The following is a 19,256-nucleotide window of genomic DNA, read 5'->3' on the forward strand; positions in this document are numbered from 1 at the left end:
ATTAAATAAAAGAAGGCATACCTTTGCTGAGTTCCTTGACTTCCACAGAAGGAAAGAGAAGAAATCTAACATTTATTGAGTATTCTGCCAACCGGGAGCCATGATGAGGAACACTATAAAATACAATTCCCCGGGTGTTGTTTACAATGGAATCCATTTCAGGGTCCATGGAAGCATCCAGCAACATCTTCTTGACTAGAAGGCCTGACAAGAAATTTATTCATGAAGTTGGAGCAGTGCAAGAATGATGCTTAAACCAATGTACAAGACAGAAAATCACATTCTCCCATGGCTCACGGAGGGACACGCCATCTAGCTTCCCCTCCCTTCTCTTTTCCCTTGTAAAATGAACTGTAATATTTTCCCTTGATTTAGGGCATGATCCATACCTGCATGTGTGCTGCTGTGCATGTGGGAAGGGACTGGCAAAGCTCTCTTCCCTCTCTCCCTCCTCCTCCCAGCTGGCCCTCATTCAGCAGCCCTTCTCTCCTTCCCATGGTCCCAACATTCCAGAAGCACAAGAAACATGTGGGTTGGAACCAGGGGCAGGGGAAAGGCAGCTGGATGAGTATATGGGAGGCATGCATTAAAAGTATCAACATCTCATTCAACGTATCATCCATCATGCTCGAGTGTGTTTGCAGCTGTGTGCCAGCTGAAGAAGGAGAGGAAGGGAAGAGCCCCCCACCCCACCCCGAGCCATATGCCGATCCCTGCCTGCACAGCTACACCTGTGTTAGGACAGCACATGTCCCAAATTATTTTATGTAAGCACTAGGACTGCTGAATTAATCTCATTCTGTTTTCTATAGTGTTCCAAATGCCAGAGTGCACTAGAAAAAGATAGTTACTAGTACATTTCTGGTGTTAGCTAAACAATAGATCCTGTTATTTTGAATTGAATTGCCAAACTATGATTTTCAATATTTCAAGTTAACAAGATCAAAGTGAAAGAGCCAGCTAGTATGAAGGAAGGTGGGTATCACTCAAAATCTCAAGAACGATTCTATGGAAGTGAAATGCCATGTGCTCTTACTGCCCTTCCACACTGATCATAGCTAAAGCACTCTCTTCAAACAAAAGTTAAAGATAAGGCATAAGAGCTACAAAGCTGCAGCCCGTGACAATGTCCCATGCCAGGACATCCCAAAATAACAGAGGACATCATGCTTGATCATGTAGCATTGCTATACTGGCAATAGCTATCATGAGTCAGATACAGTATAGAAGCACACAAATATTTAATGGCAACTTTTTATAAAGAGATTGCAACTGCCAGGCAGCATGCCAGGGCATAGGATGCCAGGGTCGATGTATGTGCAAACCACTCTGTGCATCAACACAACAGGTCCAGGGTTGGCATTTGGCACAGTGGAGCATCTGCCCCCAAAATCTCAAGCTGAGCTTGCTCATACAGCCATGTGCACAGATGAGGATGTCAGTGTCAAAATCAGAAATCCCAGAAATGGCATAGCAATAGTTCAAGACAACCCAAGTACTGTCCACATTTATGCAAATGTCAGGAAAAGTAGCTGAGGACCCTCACAATACTACATTCTATGACCCTCATGATTTTTTGTAGGGTGGCTCTAGTGAAGCCTATGGTAGGTAGCTCTGCATTGTATTTAAATGGGATCAGCCTTATTATAGCCAGCTTGCCTGGCTGAAATGCTTGAAATAACTGAATGGTTCATTTTAAAGTAAAAAAAAAAAGGATTCAATGGACTTGCCCCCCATGCTGTGTGACAGCCATACGAGAGGTCTGTCTCCAACACCAGCAGCTCTTAGTTTCTTGAGAAGCTCAGTACTCCTGTAGGCCAAAGATTCCCTGCAGATGGAAAAGAGAGAAGTAAACAGCAGATGCAGAAAGAGAGTGGTTTTCAAACCAGGTCCTGGGGAACCCTGCACAGGTCCCAAGCAGCTCACCAGGGATTCCTCAACAAATGGCAAACAAACGTAATTGAAACACAACTTGTACATCACAACCTATTTTCCATCTACAGCACCTCCCCAAGCCGTGACCCTCCAGACCTTTTGGATGCATGCCCTAGAATATGTTCCAGAATCCTCTGCAGTATGCTGGGGTTCTGTGGTAAATGTACAGGGACAATTAACAGATAAGCAGATGTGGAAAGGGTTCTCTGAAAGTAGAAGATTTGAAAACCACTGCTGGAAACAAAAAGCTTAGGCTGAAATGCACTCCACTTAGGTTGTGCAAGCTTACTGCAAGCAGCTGCTTAATATCTATTCTAATCAGTAAGGATACTGAAGAGACTCTGGGTGCAATCCCACATGCAGGCAGGCTGCTAAAATCCCACTGAAGTCACTGGGATTTAAGCAACCTTGCTGCGTGTGTGTTTGCAGCCAGAGTTGACCCATATATCCAAACATGCTTTTTCAGCTGTTAAAGCTTCAAGAGACCTATGGGGACTTGTTCCTCCTGAGGAGCCAAAGCCAAAGAGCAGGTGAGATTGCACAACTCAACAGGTTCTCTAGATGTTGCCTCAAGGGTCCATGGCATCATTATAGATTCATTCTTCAAAAGCTGTGTGCCTAAAAATAGCACTGCTATCTTTCCTGAACTGCTTGTGAATCTATACAGACTCTTCTCAGTCCCAAGGTCACACAAGATTTTGCAGATTTCAGTTTGTTGAACTGCAAGGGTGTGTGCCAGACTATTTGTTTTACTGTTTTATTAATATATGGTGTTGTTGTTTTTCATGACTGATCACATTTTGCAATATTGAGCACGTTTGGGGCATCTAATAAAAAGAGACTGAGTGAATTTATAATGATTGAGAACCCTCTTTTTATGTCTTTTAGCAGCCTGAAAAAGGAAACTTCTGAATTATTTATATCTGTTCCTTCTTTCAATCAGAGGCAAGGGTTGTGTGTGCTGGGGTGTGAGGGGAGTGGGCAGAACAGGATCTCTTTTCCTTAAGAGGATCAAAATAACAAGACGTGTTGGCCCTGACCAGTTATGTTAAGGCTCTCTTACTTTTGAGTATACAGAATATGTTGGTCAGTTATTTTGGTCAAATTCAAATAAGACATTTTTTTGCTTACAACATATATATCTTTCATCTTCACTTGAAGCCTAAAGGAATACAAGATTCTTTACAAAACAGAAATGTAAATAATCATGTCCTCCTCTGGATAATTGTGTATTATTCTTGTTTCAACCCCTCATTTTGGGCCATCCATTAATTTACCTGTAGCTCTCCACAGGACATTTTGCTTTCCAGTCACTTAGGTGGGTGTCATATTCCACAGATATTATTCTAAGTGAAGGGCAGTCAGATGCCAACCATGTCTACATTTAAAATACATGAAAACAAGACAGAAGACAACTGAATTCACAAAACTGTTTGGGTTTCAGGCACTAAAATCAAACTAGCAGTTCAATGCCAAGGCAGATAGTGAATCAGAAGAGTAAAATGTGGTTACAGAATACATAGTTTTCAGACTGAGATGTCTTTCTGAAGGAACTTGCTTAGAGATGTGTGTCATCTGAATATATTTCCGTAATTCAGTGTTAGCATATGAGCTCCCCAGCCCAAGAAATATATGGCTGCAGAGATCATTTTAACTTGATCCTCCAGGAGACATCCTTGTCTTTCTGGATGGATGGTTAGTTAGTTAAGCCCACCACTGAATCAGAGCCTCTGCATCTTAATCTACAAAACAGCTAACTACACAGGATATCACATATGCTAAAAGAGGCTGGGTTGTCAGCTTTGACAGGGCTCCTATGGCTTTAATAGCTGTGTGGAGCAGAAATTCAGCAGGTGATGCCTTTTCCAGTATGCACATACAGTGAAGGGAAAAGAATTTCTGCTTCATTGTGCAACTGAAGCATTGTGGGTGACCAGCCAGATGGGCGATTAATAAATTTAATAATAATTTAATAATAATAATAACTGTTAAAGGGTATTAAATTCCTGCAAAACCAAATTTAGCAATTCTCAATCCTGGGTTTAAGGAGAATCTTGAGCTAATGTTAGCAAGGGAACTTTCTGGTGAAACTTAAAGGTATTGCCACATTACATACATGCAAAGTTGACTCGAAGTCAACTTTGCACGTATCCATCATCCCCCAAGGCAGGAGAAATCTGGCAAGACCTTTGGTTAATATTATCTGAATATTTCAAAGAATGCAAGGTGATGTCATTAGTTAGGCCAGGGCCTGCTGAAGAGACAAAACGTTCAAGCTTCTTCCCGGATCCCTTCCTTCTGCAGTGCAAATTCTTGTTGCTGGGCCTGGTTAACTGTTACACCTGTGGTAATGGCTACCACAGCTAGAGCTAACCATGACTCCTGCTTGGACTAGGAACTGAAACCGCTGTTTAAAATTTAAGCGATGTAATAGCCATTAATCATATTAGTGTCCCACTCTTTGTTCAAAGTAGCTCAGAATGTTATCACATTTTTATCCTCACAATCACTCAGTGAGGTAGCTTAGGCTGAGACATAAGGACTTCCAGAGATCACCCAGTGAGCTTCATGACTCAGCAGGGATTTGCACCCAGATTTCCCTGGTTCAAGTCCAACACTCTGTCCACTACTCCATGATAGCTCGACAAGCAGCTAAAGGGAAGACAAGTGATTTTACCCTCTCTTTTCTTTTTTTTTTTTAAAAGAAGAAGCAAGTATCCACTAAGCACTGATTATTGTCTCCATACCTTTGGCCAACATTCAGTATAGTCATCCTCTGTATCCACTTCCTTCTCAGCTGCTGACAGCTCAATGTCTTGTTGCCGCCATGTTTTAAATGCTGCTCCCAAAAGGCCATGAACAAAAAGGACATCAGCTTTAATGGGCTCACTGGTAGGGGAGAGAAATTGTAAAAGAGAGTATTACTAGAAGCCCGCAACCAAAGAAATTGCTGTCAAATCAATCTGTGAAATTCTGTCCCATCTCCCACGTGTTGTTTGTCCTCACTGGGTCCTTCCGGTTGCCGGGTCACAATGCTGCATTAATAGTAAAAGCCATACCTAGTATACTTTTCCTATTAGGGCATAGACTATAGACCTAGCAACCACTTCTTTCAACAATCCTGTATTATGATTAGCCTCCCTAACACTCCTATCTCCTTTCATCCCCCTCCACAGCATGCAGCCCTTCCTGATCTTAAGTGCTATGAAGTTTCTTCAAAGCCCCCTGCCCCAGTTTCTTTTTGATTTGTTTTCTTGTCTCTTCTGCCCTTTTTCTCAAGCTTATTCTGCAGTACCCTTCACCTTCCTTGCCTCTGGGCTCCCTGTCCATTAGTTCTCTACAGCCTGGAACCTATTCCCAGTCCTCAGGCTGCTTGCATGAGCTTTTAATCCCACCAACGTTCCCTCTCCTTACAGAAGGAGACTGCAAATGGTTTAGTTCCCTGAGAAGCTGAACAGTCCATGCCAACATGCCAGCTCAGCTAGAAAGTGTCAGAGGCTTCACTGCCATAATCACAATACCATATAGCTTGCAAATGATCACAACATACTGTTAAGAGTCCTCTTTTGTCCAGACGACTTGAATATTATACTTTATGTAGTATGATATTAAACACAGTGCATAACATTATGCATGTCTATAAATATTGCTTCCCAAAATAATAATCTCTTGCCCTCAGAGTCAATAGGACAAATCTGGGGAAAGGTATGGTGAAAAAGCCCTGAAATTAATGAAATTGATGCATGTGTTAAGATTTTAATACTTCATAGGATTAAATTTAGGAGCACCTAAAATTTCTCTGAATTGGCCTATGACTAAGCAAATGGGTTGTAGTGGCTGCCTCTGAATAACATCTTATGCCCTGCTTATACCCTAAGAGGGAGTTAGAAATCTCAATACGTGCCTAACTCAGCCTATTCCCTGCTGAGTATTGTGCACTATCAGAGAATCAGTGGAGAATAAATGATGCAAGACAATCATAAAGGCAGGTAAATTCTTCCTTGGCCTTTTGAAGCAACATTTTACAATGTCAGAAGGATCAATGAGGCAGGGTCAAACAGAGTAACTACACAGGAACTTTCTCTGGGATCATTTCCCTGAAGTATCTTTCATACATGGATATATCTGTGACACGTATGCCCTAGGAAGCTCAGCAATGTGAAATAAATAAATACAGCCAATTTCTGCCCAGGCAGGTTACTGCCACCACACCGTGTTTTGCCGCATTTCCCTGGCTGGGCCAAGAGCATCCTTAAACTTTATGAAGCTGAACACAGTAGGCAGAGTTAAGCATAAGGCATCACGAGGAGGACTATAGGGAAGGAATCTCTAGTAAGCAGGCACACCAGATATTTAACTAAATTCCCAAATGGGATTATTTTATTCATAGGTCAAAAGGAGGGGGGGGGGTTGGATCCAATACAGAACATACACCAAAGCGTGACGAGCCAGCACACTCAGATCTTAAAATGTCTTTCTTCTGAATCTCCCTGATGAAAGATCATTATGATAGAAGTAACACATTGACCTGGTTCACATGACATGACGGCTCACCATGGCTTAATTAACCTGCAGGGGTTGTCGCATTGTGCTGGGCACCTGCCATTTTTGCATGGCACTTGCAGGCACTCAGCTTGCCATGTCACATGACACCCAAGTGGCAGGGGCTGTTTGAGACAACCCTCAAATAACCCTAAAACAAGCCGTGGGTTATTTGAGAGTTGTCTAACCTTCAAATAACCCCTACTGCCTGGGTTCACATGACGCAAGCTATGGCAAGCCGGGCAGCCTCAGGCACCATGCAAAAATGGCGCCTGCAGGCACCTGGCACAACACAACAGCCCCAGTGGTTAAATTACGCCATGGTGGGCTGTTGTGTCATGCAAATGATGTCACTGTAGCGAATTAATAAATATGTGTTCTTATGTACCCTGTTGTTTTTAATTCTTGATTAGTTTTGAACAGGACTACTTCAAACCATAGTTACTGAAACTGCCTTGTTTAAACTAACCATAATTAGTGTAAATGCAGCCATTGACTTTGAGGAGATGCCAAGTCATTTTTGTCTGCAATGGGAGATCTCTGATAGCTCATGTGCACATACAAGTCATCCAGTGATCATTGTCATTAATGAAGTAGCAGAACAATATGAGCCTCCCCTCCTTACTTGGTTCGATATTGTGGGTGTAAAAGATATACTCCATCTGGATATTTCTCCTGCACCGTTTCCCTGTCTAAGTTGGCCAAGGCTCTCGCTGCATGTGAGGATTCCATGATACGTGGAGACTTCATCATATCAGCTAGTACAGAAACCCAACCTAGTGTTGAATCAAGTTAAGCAAATGTATCATTGGTTTTTACCTACTAGAACGACATACAATTTTATTAAATATTCTCCTTTAAAATAACATGTTCTACTGTACAGTAGGAAAGCAAATAGACATACACAGTGTTTTTGCAGATTCCTCTCTGGCAGTTCACAACTGGGTTGCAGGCTGTTAGCTTCTTAGTTTACAAGAGACAGCAATCTGGGGGTCTGCTGGATTTTGTTTCTCATGCTCATATTTTAAAGGTACTATGCAAATGTTCTTATAGGACAAAGTCCAGTAGGTCAAAGATTGATGATGGCCTGCCTATACATGCAGAAGAATCAACTGGTAAAGCTTTTTCTGGACTGTACTTCAGCCTATGGGGGAAGGGGTGTTGCACATTTAAATATTCTCCTACAAAAATAAAAACTTCCCTGCGCTCATGAAGCTAGCACATAAGGAAGAAGGAGCTAGCCTAGCCTTCTCTCTAACATACTATTTTTCTGTGTGGAGGGAGCATTCAAAGAGGCAACTTCCTACCTGCAGTAGTACAGTCCAGGAAAAGTAGAGTTTTAATTATTTTATTTAATTGAATCATTAATTCCTTCATTTCCACCAAGGGAAAGGAACCCTGAGCAGGGAACTGCATGGCTTCCAGAACCACTGCAATATAGGCTTAATACACAGAGGGGGTGGAAGACACTCCCAGACCACCCCCTTTTGCAAACATAAATACGCAGCTCTCAAATTGAGAGTATGTCTGTTCTTATCAACCATTTCAGCTTATACAAATAGACCTGTTAAATAAAAAAACACCTACAGCAATAGGATACACTTACCCATAAACATGATCTTCTATTAAGATTTATGCACAATCTCAGCAATTATTTCTTTTCACCCAAGTATTTACCTTAGGCCCACTTGTGCATTACCTTAGATGCACTTCACTATCTGAACGACACATCTACACCCCTTGAATTTTAAATTACTGCATGGCGGAATGACTAAGGGTGCAGTCCTGTGGGTTGCGCCTTGGGTACATGTAAGCCTCTGAACCTGGAGGTCTACGTGCATCCAATGCAGAGCGGAGGCACAAGGTGCCTCCCATGCTGCATTTCAGCTAAACGGATGATTTCATCTGTCTAGTGGAGGCTTTGGGGAGGGGGAGGGAAGAAGGCTGGGGAGGCGATAGGGAAAGTCATAAGCCAGCCACCCCAGCCTCCTCCCCTCCTCACTCCCAGGAACACCCCCTTTCCCTCATCTCCGCTTACCGAGTGCAGAGAGGTAACCAGGGTGGTTATCTCTGTGCCAGCTACGAGGGGGAGGGGCAGGGTGATGGGAGCACAGTTTCCTGGCTCCAAGCTCAGAGTGCTGTCTTTGAGCTCGGATCCAGGAAACCGAACAATCCTATGTCCCCCCAGACGCTGTCTAGGGGATTGCTCTCTAAAAGGCTGAAATATTGTTCATCATTAATTCCCCATTTTTATATTTTGCTGAGGCCAATAAGCATTGCCTATTACCTGCATGTGATATAGGTAAATGAAGTCGTTCATCCAGTGCCATATTCCCAATTATGTGAATTATGCTTCTTTGTATTTTGGGAGAATCTCTACGAAGATGATATAATTTCTGCAGCAGTTGAAGCCCTCTATTTGATTCAATGTCATCACAATGACTAGGAACCTATGTTCGTGGGAAATACAACAGTGATCTGTAAACATCCAAAATTATGAAGATCTATCACGAAATTATGCAATACACAAAGGGGCAATTTTTTCATCATCAAGAGTCTCTCCAGAAACAGACAAAAATTATACATTCAGTGACATTCAAAATCATGTCATGTGAAAAATCTTTGACATCCCTTACAAAAACCCTACAAGAAGGGAGAGAAACAGAGGAAAGAAGAGTTTCCCCTTGCGGAAAGCACCAGTCATGCCTCACTACTGTTTCTTGCAAAAATCCAACAAGAAGAGAAACAAATGGAAACTTTAGTCTTTCCTCTGATTCTCTCCCTTCTCATAGGGCTTTTGCAGGACACAGCAGTGAACCAATCTAATGCTTTCTTCCAAAGCCTAACCAGCAGGACAGAGGCATCCTCTCCTGTCCTCTCCACTCTCTGTGGAGGAAAAGAAGCGTTTTTCTCTTGAGTGTTGAGTTTCTGGAGAACGCACTACCTCACTGCTGGTTCCTGAAAAAAACTGAATTAAAGGGAAAGAGCCTACCCCTTCTTTCCTCCACAGAGAAGAAAGGGGACCTGGTTTCTCTCTCTTCCCATCAGTTTTTGCAGGATTTATTTTGGTGGCAGCACGTGAGGAATATCTGAGAATTTTATTCAACACTGTGGCTGGGAGTTCCATAGATCAAAGCTTCAGGATTTAAAAAAGGGAACATAGCTGAAATAGCCAGTTTCTTTGTCCTGTTCTCCTTCATTGACTGGTTTTAAATGGACTCTAAAGACCTGGTTGCTTACATCTACTTTTAATCGATAATGGTCCTGATCTATGCTCCAGTCTTAATTAGCAGTTGCTGCCATTTTACAGCTGATTTTAGAATGAATTATTTTTAGATGGCTATTACTGTGAATTTTGTATTTGACATTTAATATGGTTTATGATATTATGTTTTGAACTGCTTTGAGAAGGCCATTTTGGCCTTCAAAGGTAGTATAATTCTATCTATCTATCGATCGATCGATCGATCTATCGATCTATCTATCTATCTATCTATCTATCTAAATAAAAATTGCACCAGTTTAAGATTTGAGTTTCTGCTAAATTACCTTGGAATGCTGCACTAAGGCTTGTAAACAGAAGAGTTCTACAGTCTTTGCAGGGATAGTACTGAGACTTTCGCAATAAGGAAGGCCATTTCCACCAAAACACCACAAGCCCCCCTGGAGGAAAAATGAATCAGAAATGAATTTCAATTAATTTCAGAACAGTGAATTAAAATTAAAATGTTTATTTACAACAACAAGGTTTGTGTAGCTTGCTTTTAAGGAGTAGGCATAATCCTAGAGAGTGCCATCAAATTGACTGAGCAAAAGGAATAAGGTCCCAATTTCTAGAAGGGCTGAAACTTCCTATTCCTTCCTGTTCCCGCTAGCTAGGACTAGTTAGTAAGGTGATGCCTCTTCCCAAGAAATGGACGGACCAGCAAGATAGCAGCACAGGCACTGCAGGAGTGGGCAGAGCTCCCTGCTATTAAAATTACCTCCCAGGCAACCTATTCAAATATTCAATATGGGAATGTAACTTTAATTTTCTATTTTTTAAAAAAGTAAATACTAGTTTTTATGTTATGCTGACTCTACATCTGAACGCAAAAAAGAAGTCCCATTGCAGGAACCTTCCTTGAACCCAAGGAGGTGGGTTCAAGGAAGGCCCATGCCTGGAACATATGAACAAGTAGAAATAAGCCAATAATTGACCAGCAAGCTGTCACTCCTACTGGTATAGAAGAGTCCACAAACATTAGCAACTTACCGGCAGGTAGAATGGCTCCTGAGCTTAGCTGGAATATAGTGCAGGTAAAAACAGATAAGGATTTTTTCTTAAACCTTTTGCCTTCATCAGTAGCTCAGAGCCTTCATAGCTTTTGATATAGAGTATTCCATTTATGCCATACTCTTAGGATTGAGGAACATACCTTTTGTGCAGCGATAGTCTGACTGCTTTCTGTTAGAGCCAAAGATGTGAAATATTGTACACACTGATCAAGATCTGTCTGAGGTAAAGCTGCCAGCAACAGTCGAAGTTCATCTTCTGAACAAGATATCTACACCATAAAACCAAAAACGCTTCTGTCAACATCTCTGGCAACAGCAGACATCATGAAATTATGTGAGAACATGGAACAATAGTCAATACATTCCCAAAAGTGATGTTAAGCCAGAAAGCTAGATGAGTGGTGCTTTTCTGATGTGAGCTGGTCAACTGTCATTAAAGGCTCCGGTCTCAGCTTCTAAAGCCCTCTACAGCAGGGGTCTTACATACCTTAGGGTGCAACCCTATGCATATTTAGACAGAAAACCCCCCTACAATTCTCAACATTCTCCAGCCAGCCATGCTGGCTGGGGAATCCTGGGTATTGTCAGATTTATTTCTGTCTAAATGTGGATAGGATTGCGCTCTCAGAGACTGACTCTTTCTGTTCCATCTTGGCCCCTTGAATATGGATAGAAAGGGCCACCTAAAAATAACGACAATTTGGACCAAATGCACTTACAGATCTGGTACACAGATGAGTATTTCTCTAGATGTTTCTGCCTATTGCTAGTCCCAAGACTTGCCATATCTGCCCTTGGAACCTTTGTGTGTACCCTTTAGTCACATTATCAGGAACAAGACATCAGAATGCAATGTCCTCCGTGTTATAATATCCAGCACAATCCCTACCCCTCTGCACCCTCTACACAAGGCTAGCATAGAAAGACAAGCACCACCCAGCCTGGAGGAGTACTCTGTTGTGTAGTTTGACTGTGCCCTACATTTCCTATAACCTATTGAGCTTAACTGCTTCCCAAGCCTGAGTAGCAGTCCACTTTACCTAGTTCTTGGGCCCCACTGATCCTTCACCTTACTTTTTCCCCGAACCATATGCCTGTATTAAATAGCCCTGCTGTTCCTCACCTTTCTGCATTCCCTCAGGTCCATCCTCCTTCAGTCTCTGTGTTCTGTTCTGTTGCTCCTTCCCATTCCTGCTCTGGACTGATTGTCTGTCTACAGACATCAGCTCAGTCCTTATGGACTGAGTGGTGCATGGTACGCAGGGTGGAGCACATCCCTCTGTGCTAGCCCCTGCGCCTGTACTCTGATGGATTCCATAGGTGTTGTGTTGTGACATATTCCAAGTCTCATCTTCACCTGCCATTTTCAGAACTGACTACTCATCCTTTTCATCCCAGACTACCCCTCGTTCCTGCCTTAGATTTAAGTCCTGATCCTGTAGTCAGTCACCAACAGCAACATGGACTAGATAAAGAAGTCTACCTACAACTTAGGAAATGTCAAATAAATACTCTTAGATTTCAGTGTTATGTCTGTCGACACAGATGGAATTGTCCATTAGCTATTAACTTAGGCTAGCTACCATGGGCTAAGTCCTGGGCAAGAGCTCTCAAATACTTCTATGAAAAGACGCTGCTAGACAAGGGGTGTCTGGAATTTATTATACGTACATGTCCTTGTTTGGGTAAAAAAAGAGGTGGCAGGAAAAATCGCAGGTCAGCATCTTTACTTCGAGCTAAACCGATAGCAGTTCTCTGATCAATGGATTGGGCAGCTGTCCTATATTGATAATCTGCATTAGAATAAACATAGAGTTAGGATTCTAAGTAATTTTAATTATTTCCCTTTATTTATAAAGCTTTATAAAGCCTGAACAAGCAATACATGTTTGCAATTAAATAAAAGCAAGTGAGGACATATGGTAATTCATGGTGGATGTATAATAAGGGAAGGGGGAGACTTTCTATCCCTCCATTTGGAAGGGACTGTATGCCCAACAGTGGCAAATAGATATAAGATAATAAAAATAGTTCATTTTGTAGGGTGAGGACAGTGAGAGGAAAAAATGCAGGTGTAACACCTACACTAAACCATAGTATCTGCATTTAGAATTTTAAAACTGAACTTGTCAAATGAATTTTTAAGGATACAGACATCAGGCACTCACAGGGATGGCAATATAATCTTTACAGCACTGGACTTCAGTGAGGGGGTTGTAGCTAGAACCAAGCTGAAAACTGGTGTCAAAAATTGTTCATTCAGCAACAGAGAGCCTTCTGTCAAATATTTAAGCAAATAGCAGAAAACCCAAAATGTTTTCTTGTTTAACCATGAACTTGAATGAAAAGAAGAGGAACATTTTGGGTTTTCTGCTATTCTCTTGTGCAAGTTCTCTTGTGCAAGCCCTATTTCATAAGTGGCTTTTCCCAACCTGGCGCCCTCCAGAAGTTTTGGGCTACGACCCCCAGCATTCCTGACCATTGGCCGTGCTGGCTGGGGCTGCTGAGAATTGAAGTCCAAAACATCTGGAGGGCACCAGGTTGGGAAAGGATGAAATAGGGCTTGCACAAGAGAACTTGCACAAGAGAATAGCAGAAAACCCAAAATGTTCCTCTTCTTTTCATTCAAGTTCATGGTTAAACAAGCTCGGGGATTGCACAGTCCCATGGCTCAGGAGCTTTCCTGAGCAGTTTCCTGTGGGCTGGCTTAGTGACTGCACTTAAGAGCCTTAAAACCCATGCTTCTGTATTCTTTGCTGTCCAAAACCAGATTAAATTTTGAGAGGGTAGCTAAAAGCACACCAAAATCGTTTTGATAACAGAAGCGTAAAAGAAATGTTAAAGGACTGTTTTAAATCTGCTCTAGTTGCAGCTCACAACTGGGTTATGCTCCAACTTAAAGTGGATCACATCATGGCATCACTATTTCCTTTTGTTTTCTTCAAGATTTTTAAGTGCAGGAGAAAGATGGAGAAAAGCTGACAGGTTTGCTAAAAAAATTAAACTGGATCCCTAATTGAAGGCTAAGGTAAAAGGGGATGCCAGAAGTGAAAAGGCTGCAAACTATGGCTTTGAAGGAACTGTGATTTTCCTAATGTATCAGAAATCTATCCAGTGTTGGTCCACAGCTGTGACCATAATCTGGATGTGAGAAAAAGCTGAGGTTCCAACCCACTGAGAAGTTCTCCTACACATGCTCCACTGAAATGATGAGTGTCCTCTTGCAGTGCTTCCATTTATTCAATAAGTGGCTTTTCCCAACCTGGCGCCCTCCAGATGTTTTGGGCTACGACCCCCAGCATTCCTGACCATTGGCCGTGCTGGCTGGGGCTGATGAGAATTGAAGTCCAAAACATCTGGAGGGCACCAGGTTGAGAAAGGATGAAATAGGGCTTGCACAAGAGAACTATCCAATAGACTGCTTCTATCTGTTGGCCAAAGGGTTCTTTTCATAGTAGCATTTGGGAGCTCATGGTCACGAGTTAAAATGTTGCAGCTATTCAAATAGAATACATTACCACGCCAATAATGATTGGAGGCCAATTCCTGCACAGCTTGTATTCGGACCATTTTATCTTCTGACTGGCATCTTTTCACAAGGAGCCACAAGGCACACTCATGCTCTTCTGCATCAAATGTACTGAAGCGTTCTTTACCCAAAAAATAAACAATTTCAAATTATTATAGTTACTTTACTACACCTCTTCCAGCGCGACATTTTAAAGCATGCTATGTAAGACTGCATTATTTCATGAGCGACGTTACAGAGACATAAGATGAAAGTGCAGCAGAAGAGAAGAAATGGCCACGTGAGCTATATACTAATAAAACTGTTGTTCTGTATTTCATCATACTTTATATATTGTGCTGAAAGTGGTTCACATACTTTATCTCAATATCCTTTATGCAAATCATGTAAGGTAGGTCAATAATATCTTTCTCAATCATGCAGACAGGAGGCTGAAAAATAATTACTAGCCTCAGATCACTTAACAAGTTCATGGCAGAGGTAAGTTTTGAAATGGTTTCCTGGTTCACAGCTCAGTCTTTTTGCCATTGTGCTGCAATAGCTATCTTAAAACATGGTTATTCAAAAGCAGACAGTACTGGCTGAGCTAGGGCAGAACTGAAAATGGTTCCTTTCTTGAATGCACCATCCGGCAAGAATAAGTTGTGAAAAGCAGATTTCAGGTATTAATATCCATTCTACACAGTATGCACAGCAGCATCCAACAGAATGCCTCCTTCCTTATATATCTATCCATGCCCAGAGATCATCTATGAAGGCCCTACTCCAAGTGCCCCCTCAATCCAAAATCTGGGGGGTGGCCATGAGAGAAGGGCTTTTTGGGGGGCGGCCCCCTGGCTATGAAATACTCTTCCTCAGGAAGCTTGACTAATACCCACTTTGTTGATATTTTGACACCAGGCGTAAGCCCTTTCTGTTCTCCCAGGCCTTTTTAGTATCATGTTATTTTAGTCTCCATGGCATTAATAGTTGTTTTAGCACCTGTACTGGTTGCTTGTTTTTAAGTCCTGTGGTTTGTGTTGCATTTTATTGTGTTGGATGGATGTTTTGGAGTTTTATATTGGGTGTTTTTTTTTAAGATTTAGACCCGGTTCACATGTCACAGTGGCAAATTGTGGGTTATTTAACCCACGGTTCGCAGGGGCACAAGCCTGCTGCGAGCCACTTCCAGTTTCTGTATACAATCTCCAATCCGAAGTTGAGAGTGTGACATGCAAACCTGGATCGCTGGGTTGTTTAGGGGCTAAATAACCCAGTGATTAACCCATGGTTTGTTGTTGGGTCAGTCACTGGGTTGTATAGCCCCTAAACAACCCATCCAGGTTCATATCTCACGCTCACAATCTCTGATTAGGCCGATCAGAGGTTGTTTACAGAAAATGGAAGTGGCTCGCCCACAGGGCACATCTCACCAAATCTTCGGTTAACTGCCACCGTGATTCGCAAACTGGCCCTTACTGTTGGATTTTTATTGTACTGTGGTCTTATTTGAAACTGATTTGTATGACCCATAGAAAAGCTGTTTATAAGGCATCTAATAAATACAAATATCAAAGATATAATTCTTTTGAAAAATAACACACTCATATGCCCTGAACTTTGAAGCATAAGCTTCATGGCCAGAACTAGTGAACAAGGATTACAAAATAGGAATAAATGGAATTACACCAGAGTAAGCATCTGAGGATCAGTTTTACACCTCTGTAGTAAACATATTTACTCAGGACCCTGATCTCAATGGAAAGTTCTTTCAAATAAGAATGAATAGGGTCCCCAGCTTCCACCTCTAAACTGAAAATCTACAACATCTTTGATGACAAAGGTAATTTAAGCATAGTAAATTAACCAGCAGCTGGCAGAGGCTACTGCAATGACTGTGTCACATTACAAGGGCTCAGTGCTTTGTAGGATTAGGATCACTGTAATCCTACAAATCACCTTTGTAATCACCTTTATCAGGCTAGAGTAGAGTTGGCACTTTTTTTTCCAGCAGAGGCCCTGTGTCTTTGTCATATGCAGGACAAGCAGAAATGTAATGTGTTTCCAGTATGGAGATGCAGCAACGGGGAAAGCTGAATCTGAATCATGGAGCTGTCAAAGGCACAGAGCTTCTGCTGTGAAAAAGATGGCAACATGAAGTTAGAGCATGCATGCTAGACAGAATTACCAAGGCAAAAGCAGAGAAAAGGTGCTATGCAAAGTCATAGCAACCAAGTGGAGAAGCTGCACACAGAACCCAAGAGGCAAGGTGACCACACTAGCTAAGCAGCCTGCAGAATAGGAACCCAAGGAACTGGGTTTGGAGTGAGTGGGGTAAACAAAACACAGGCAGTACGCAAGGCAGTAAGGAAGGTAGGAATGAAGTCTTCAGTATCATGCCCTACTCTGAAGCACTCAGGACATCTCACTGGGCACCGCCAGAGACAAAGTGCTAAATTAGATGGATCATTGACCTGACCTAGCAATTCTTAACTTTTAGCAGATTCCATCAAACTTACCATCAAATGGTCTTCGGAAAATTCTAGCATTTGTTTCTAGAATTTTCCTTGCTGCTTTGTGAAGCTCCTTTCTCACTTGATAAGTAATCCCTATAAAAACCAATGCAGATTTAGTTAGGGTCATAACAATACATGAAGTTCCGGTCATATTAAGTATAAGAATATCACCTGCATCCTTCTTCATACTGAAGCCTCCCCCTCCCACAGAAAATCTCTGGGCTCTGACCGAGGGCATCTCTACACCCGCCTAAAATCCTGCATTTAAAATGGGGCTTTCTGCTTCCATTTTAAATGCAGGATCACAACTGACTCCCTTTTTCACCCGCTTCTTCCCCCCCCTTCTCCCTGTATCTGAGTCTTCCATTATCTTTCATTGATCTCCCTCCTCTTCTTGCCGCTTTAACTCTTTTCACTGAGGAAACTGAAGCAGAGCACAACGGGGTAATTTGATAGCTCATGATCTGCACTCTATTTAAAAATGGAACAAAGGGCATTTGGTGCAGGAGACGCCCTGGAGAGTCACGGCAAGGTCATGGCATCACGTGAAGAGCCCGCAAACTTCCATGAAGGAGCAATCTCAATCGCAGGATAAAAGCAGTGTGTGAAGGAGCCCTAAGATAAAACCTGTCAGGCAAGGAAGGAGCATTATTGACACCAGGTGGTCAACTCCCAGGTATGCCTGGGGTTTGCTAGGGCTTGGCTGCTTGTCCTGGCTTGTGGGAAAGTGGGAAAGAGGGGTAACATCGGCAGAGCACTCTTGAAAGTTGTCCCAAGGATCCCATTTAAAAAATCCAGTTAAAAGAGGGGGAGAGAGAGGATTCTTCAACTGAATTTAAACATAATATAGGCAAAACCCTGGCCCCAATGGGGAAAGTTTCTCCAATAATCTCAGTAGTGCAAGTGAGTAATGCCCTTTCTTAAATACCCAGGATGCATATGTTATTTTTCAAGCTCTCCTTTATCATCCCCTTTTCTCAAGCTGCTCACTTAATTCTTTCTTATTAAAGCAACAACCCAGTAGTTTCTTACCTTGATACTCACTTGGATCTAAAGAAACTGTTTGTAAATAAATGTAGGACTTTAATTTTTCTTGCTGTACCACTTGGGTATCGAAAGAGAGTAACTTCCTTAAAGCCAGAACCTCATATGTAGCAAAGATACAACCACTTAAAAAAGAAAGATAGATATCAGTACATGTATTAATGTACAAATTTAAAATTGACTTCTCTTAGGTGAAAGTTGGACCCATCTCAGTGCATGATTCTCTGATTTTTAAACATAACAGTATGGTTCAGACATCATGATCCTGGTCCAATAAACCATGCTTTATCAGCCCAGGAGCAAACCATATGCCCCATGCACTAGTTCCCTGCCCGTCCCGTGCCCTGCTTCAGCAAAACTGTCTTGATTTCTTAAGCCACAGTTTCCCTGCGACATCTGAGCCAGATAACTTTAATTGAAGGGCTCCCTCCAAACCAGGATCAGATCCTAACTAAGAAGCAGCCAGGCCAGAGCAGTGAAACCAGGCAGAGATGCAGCAGACAGACTCTTCTGTCAATAAGCGGTTTGGACTTACAGGCATCTTCAATTAATTAATTACCCTTATAGCATATTAGTAGTTCTCTTAAAGCACACAATTTGGGAAGTACTGATACATGGTCTCCAATATTAAAAATATGGAAGACAGCATCCATACTGGCAGCAAAGAAGCAAGAGGGAGCACAGAAGAGGACAAACTACCAAAACACCTGCATTTCTCCCTTCTTATTCCCAAGCCTGCACATTCTTGCATAAAGCTAGTTCCAGGCCTTTTGCAATAGCATCCATAGTATTAAGCTACTGCTAGCATCCATAGTATTAAGCTGATGCTAACATGGAGGTCAAGGGACAGTCACAAGGCTGGAAGAATTTCTATTTCAGCACATGCCACTCAATTACACTGTCACAGCATTCACTGCCTCACAGCATGGTTGGCACCACACAGCTTACACAATCCTGAAATGAGCATGAAAATATTTCTTTTAAATGTCAATTTTGACACTAGGAAGGCAAACATTGCTATTGAGTTAGAAACGAAGTGGAAAGCCAAAAAGGAGCCCAGATCAACTGTTTTCCAGCACTCGTGATTTCTAAAGTACAATTATTAAGATTTTCCAAGGGGTGACTCAGTTGCCTCACATTTGAGGGTGCCAATTTTCAAATAATAAACTAAATGCAATAACTGACTATTTGTATTTAAAAAAACACCCCTATATATTTTGTATAATATGTTTGCTCATAATTTATTTCTGAAATGGTCTTCAGTGCTGGGTAAGTTGCCTAACCATACTTTTTAGAGCACAGTGATATACATAATGTGCTACAGACACTCAAAGTGACAACTAAAAAATTAGCATTCTACTTTTAAAAGTTCATTGCCCTATTTTCAGGTTATATATATACAAAAGAGACAAATATCATACTACTACAGTTTT

The 19,256-nt window shown here is 41.9% G+C and overlaps 1 protein-coding gene across 9 annotated transcripts in view; it reads right to left on the reverse strand.

The window, feature by feature from the left end:
• The window catches only part of SERAC1 (serine active site containing 1), a 41,144-nt gene that overhangs the window by 16,271 nt on the left and 5,617 nt on the right, over window positions 1-19,256 (reverse strand). For 6 of the 9 annotated variants that reach the window (XR_014786742.1, XM_084827900.1, XM_084827895.1 and 3 more), the window contains 12 exons: window positions 17,812-17,948; window positions 16,783-16,872; window positions 14,274-14,405; window positions 12,427-12,548; window positions 10,896-11,024; window positions 10,027-10,140; window positions 8,765-8,927; window positions 7,103-7,253; window positions 4,683-4,824; window positions 3,213-3,313; window positions 1,731-1,828; window positions 22-204 (listed from right to left, as the gene is read on the reverse strand). Coding sequence is in view for 8 of the 9 variants with exons in the window: in XM_084827900.1 (XP_084684026.1) it covers window positions 22-204; window positions 1,731-1,828; window positions 3,213-3,313; window positions 4,683-4,824; window positions 7,103-7,253; window positions 8,765-8,927; window positions 10,027-10,140; window positions 10,896-11,024; window positions 12,427-12,548; window positions 14,274-14,405; window positions 16,783-16,872; window positions 17,812-17,948 (1,562 nt within the window). In the remaining variant the exon portion in view is untranslated. The remainder of the gene's footprint in view (window positions 1-21; window positions 205-1,730; window positions 1,829-3,212; window positions 3,314-4,682; window positions 4,825-7,102; window positions 7,254-8,764; window positions 8,928-10,026; window positions 10,141-10,895; window positions 11,025-12,426; window positions 12,549-14,273; window positions 14,406-16,782; window positions 16,873-17,811; window positions 17,949-19,256) is intronic. The other 3 variants (XM_084827898.1, XM_084827901.1, XM_084827896.1) reach the window with 1 other exon arrangement.

Source organism: Heloderma suspectum, chromosome 1, assembly GCF_057233095.1.
Source record: "Heloderma suspectum isolate Gila_16-S chromosome 1, 16-S_ref, whole genome shotgun sequence".
NCBI lineage: Eukaryota > Metazoa > Chordata > Lepidosauria > Squamata > Helodermatidae > Heloderma > Heloderma suspectum.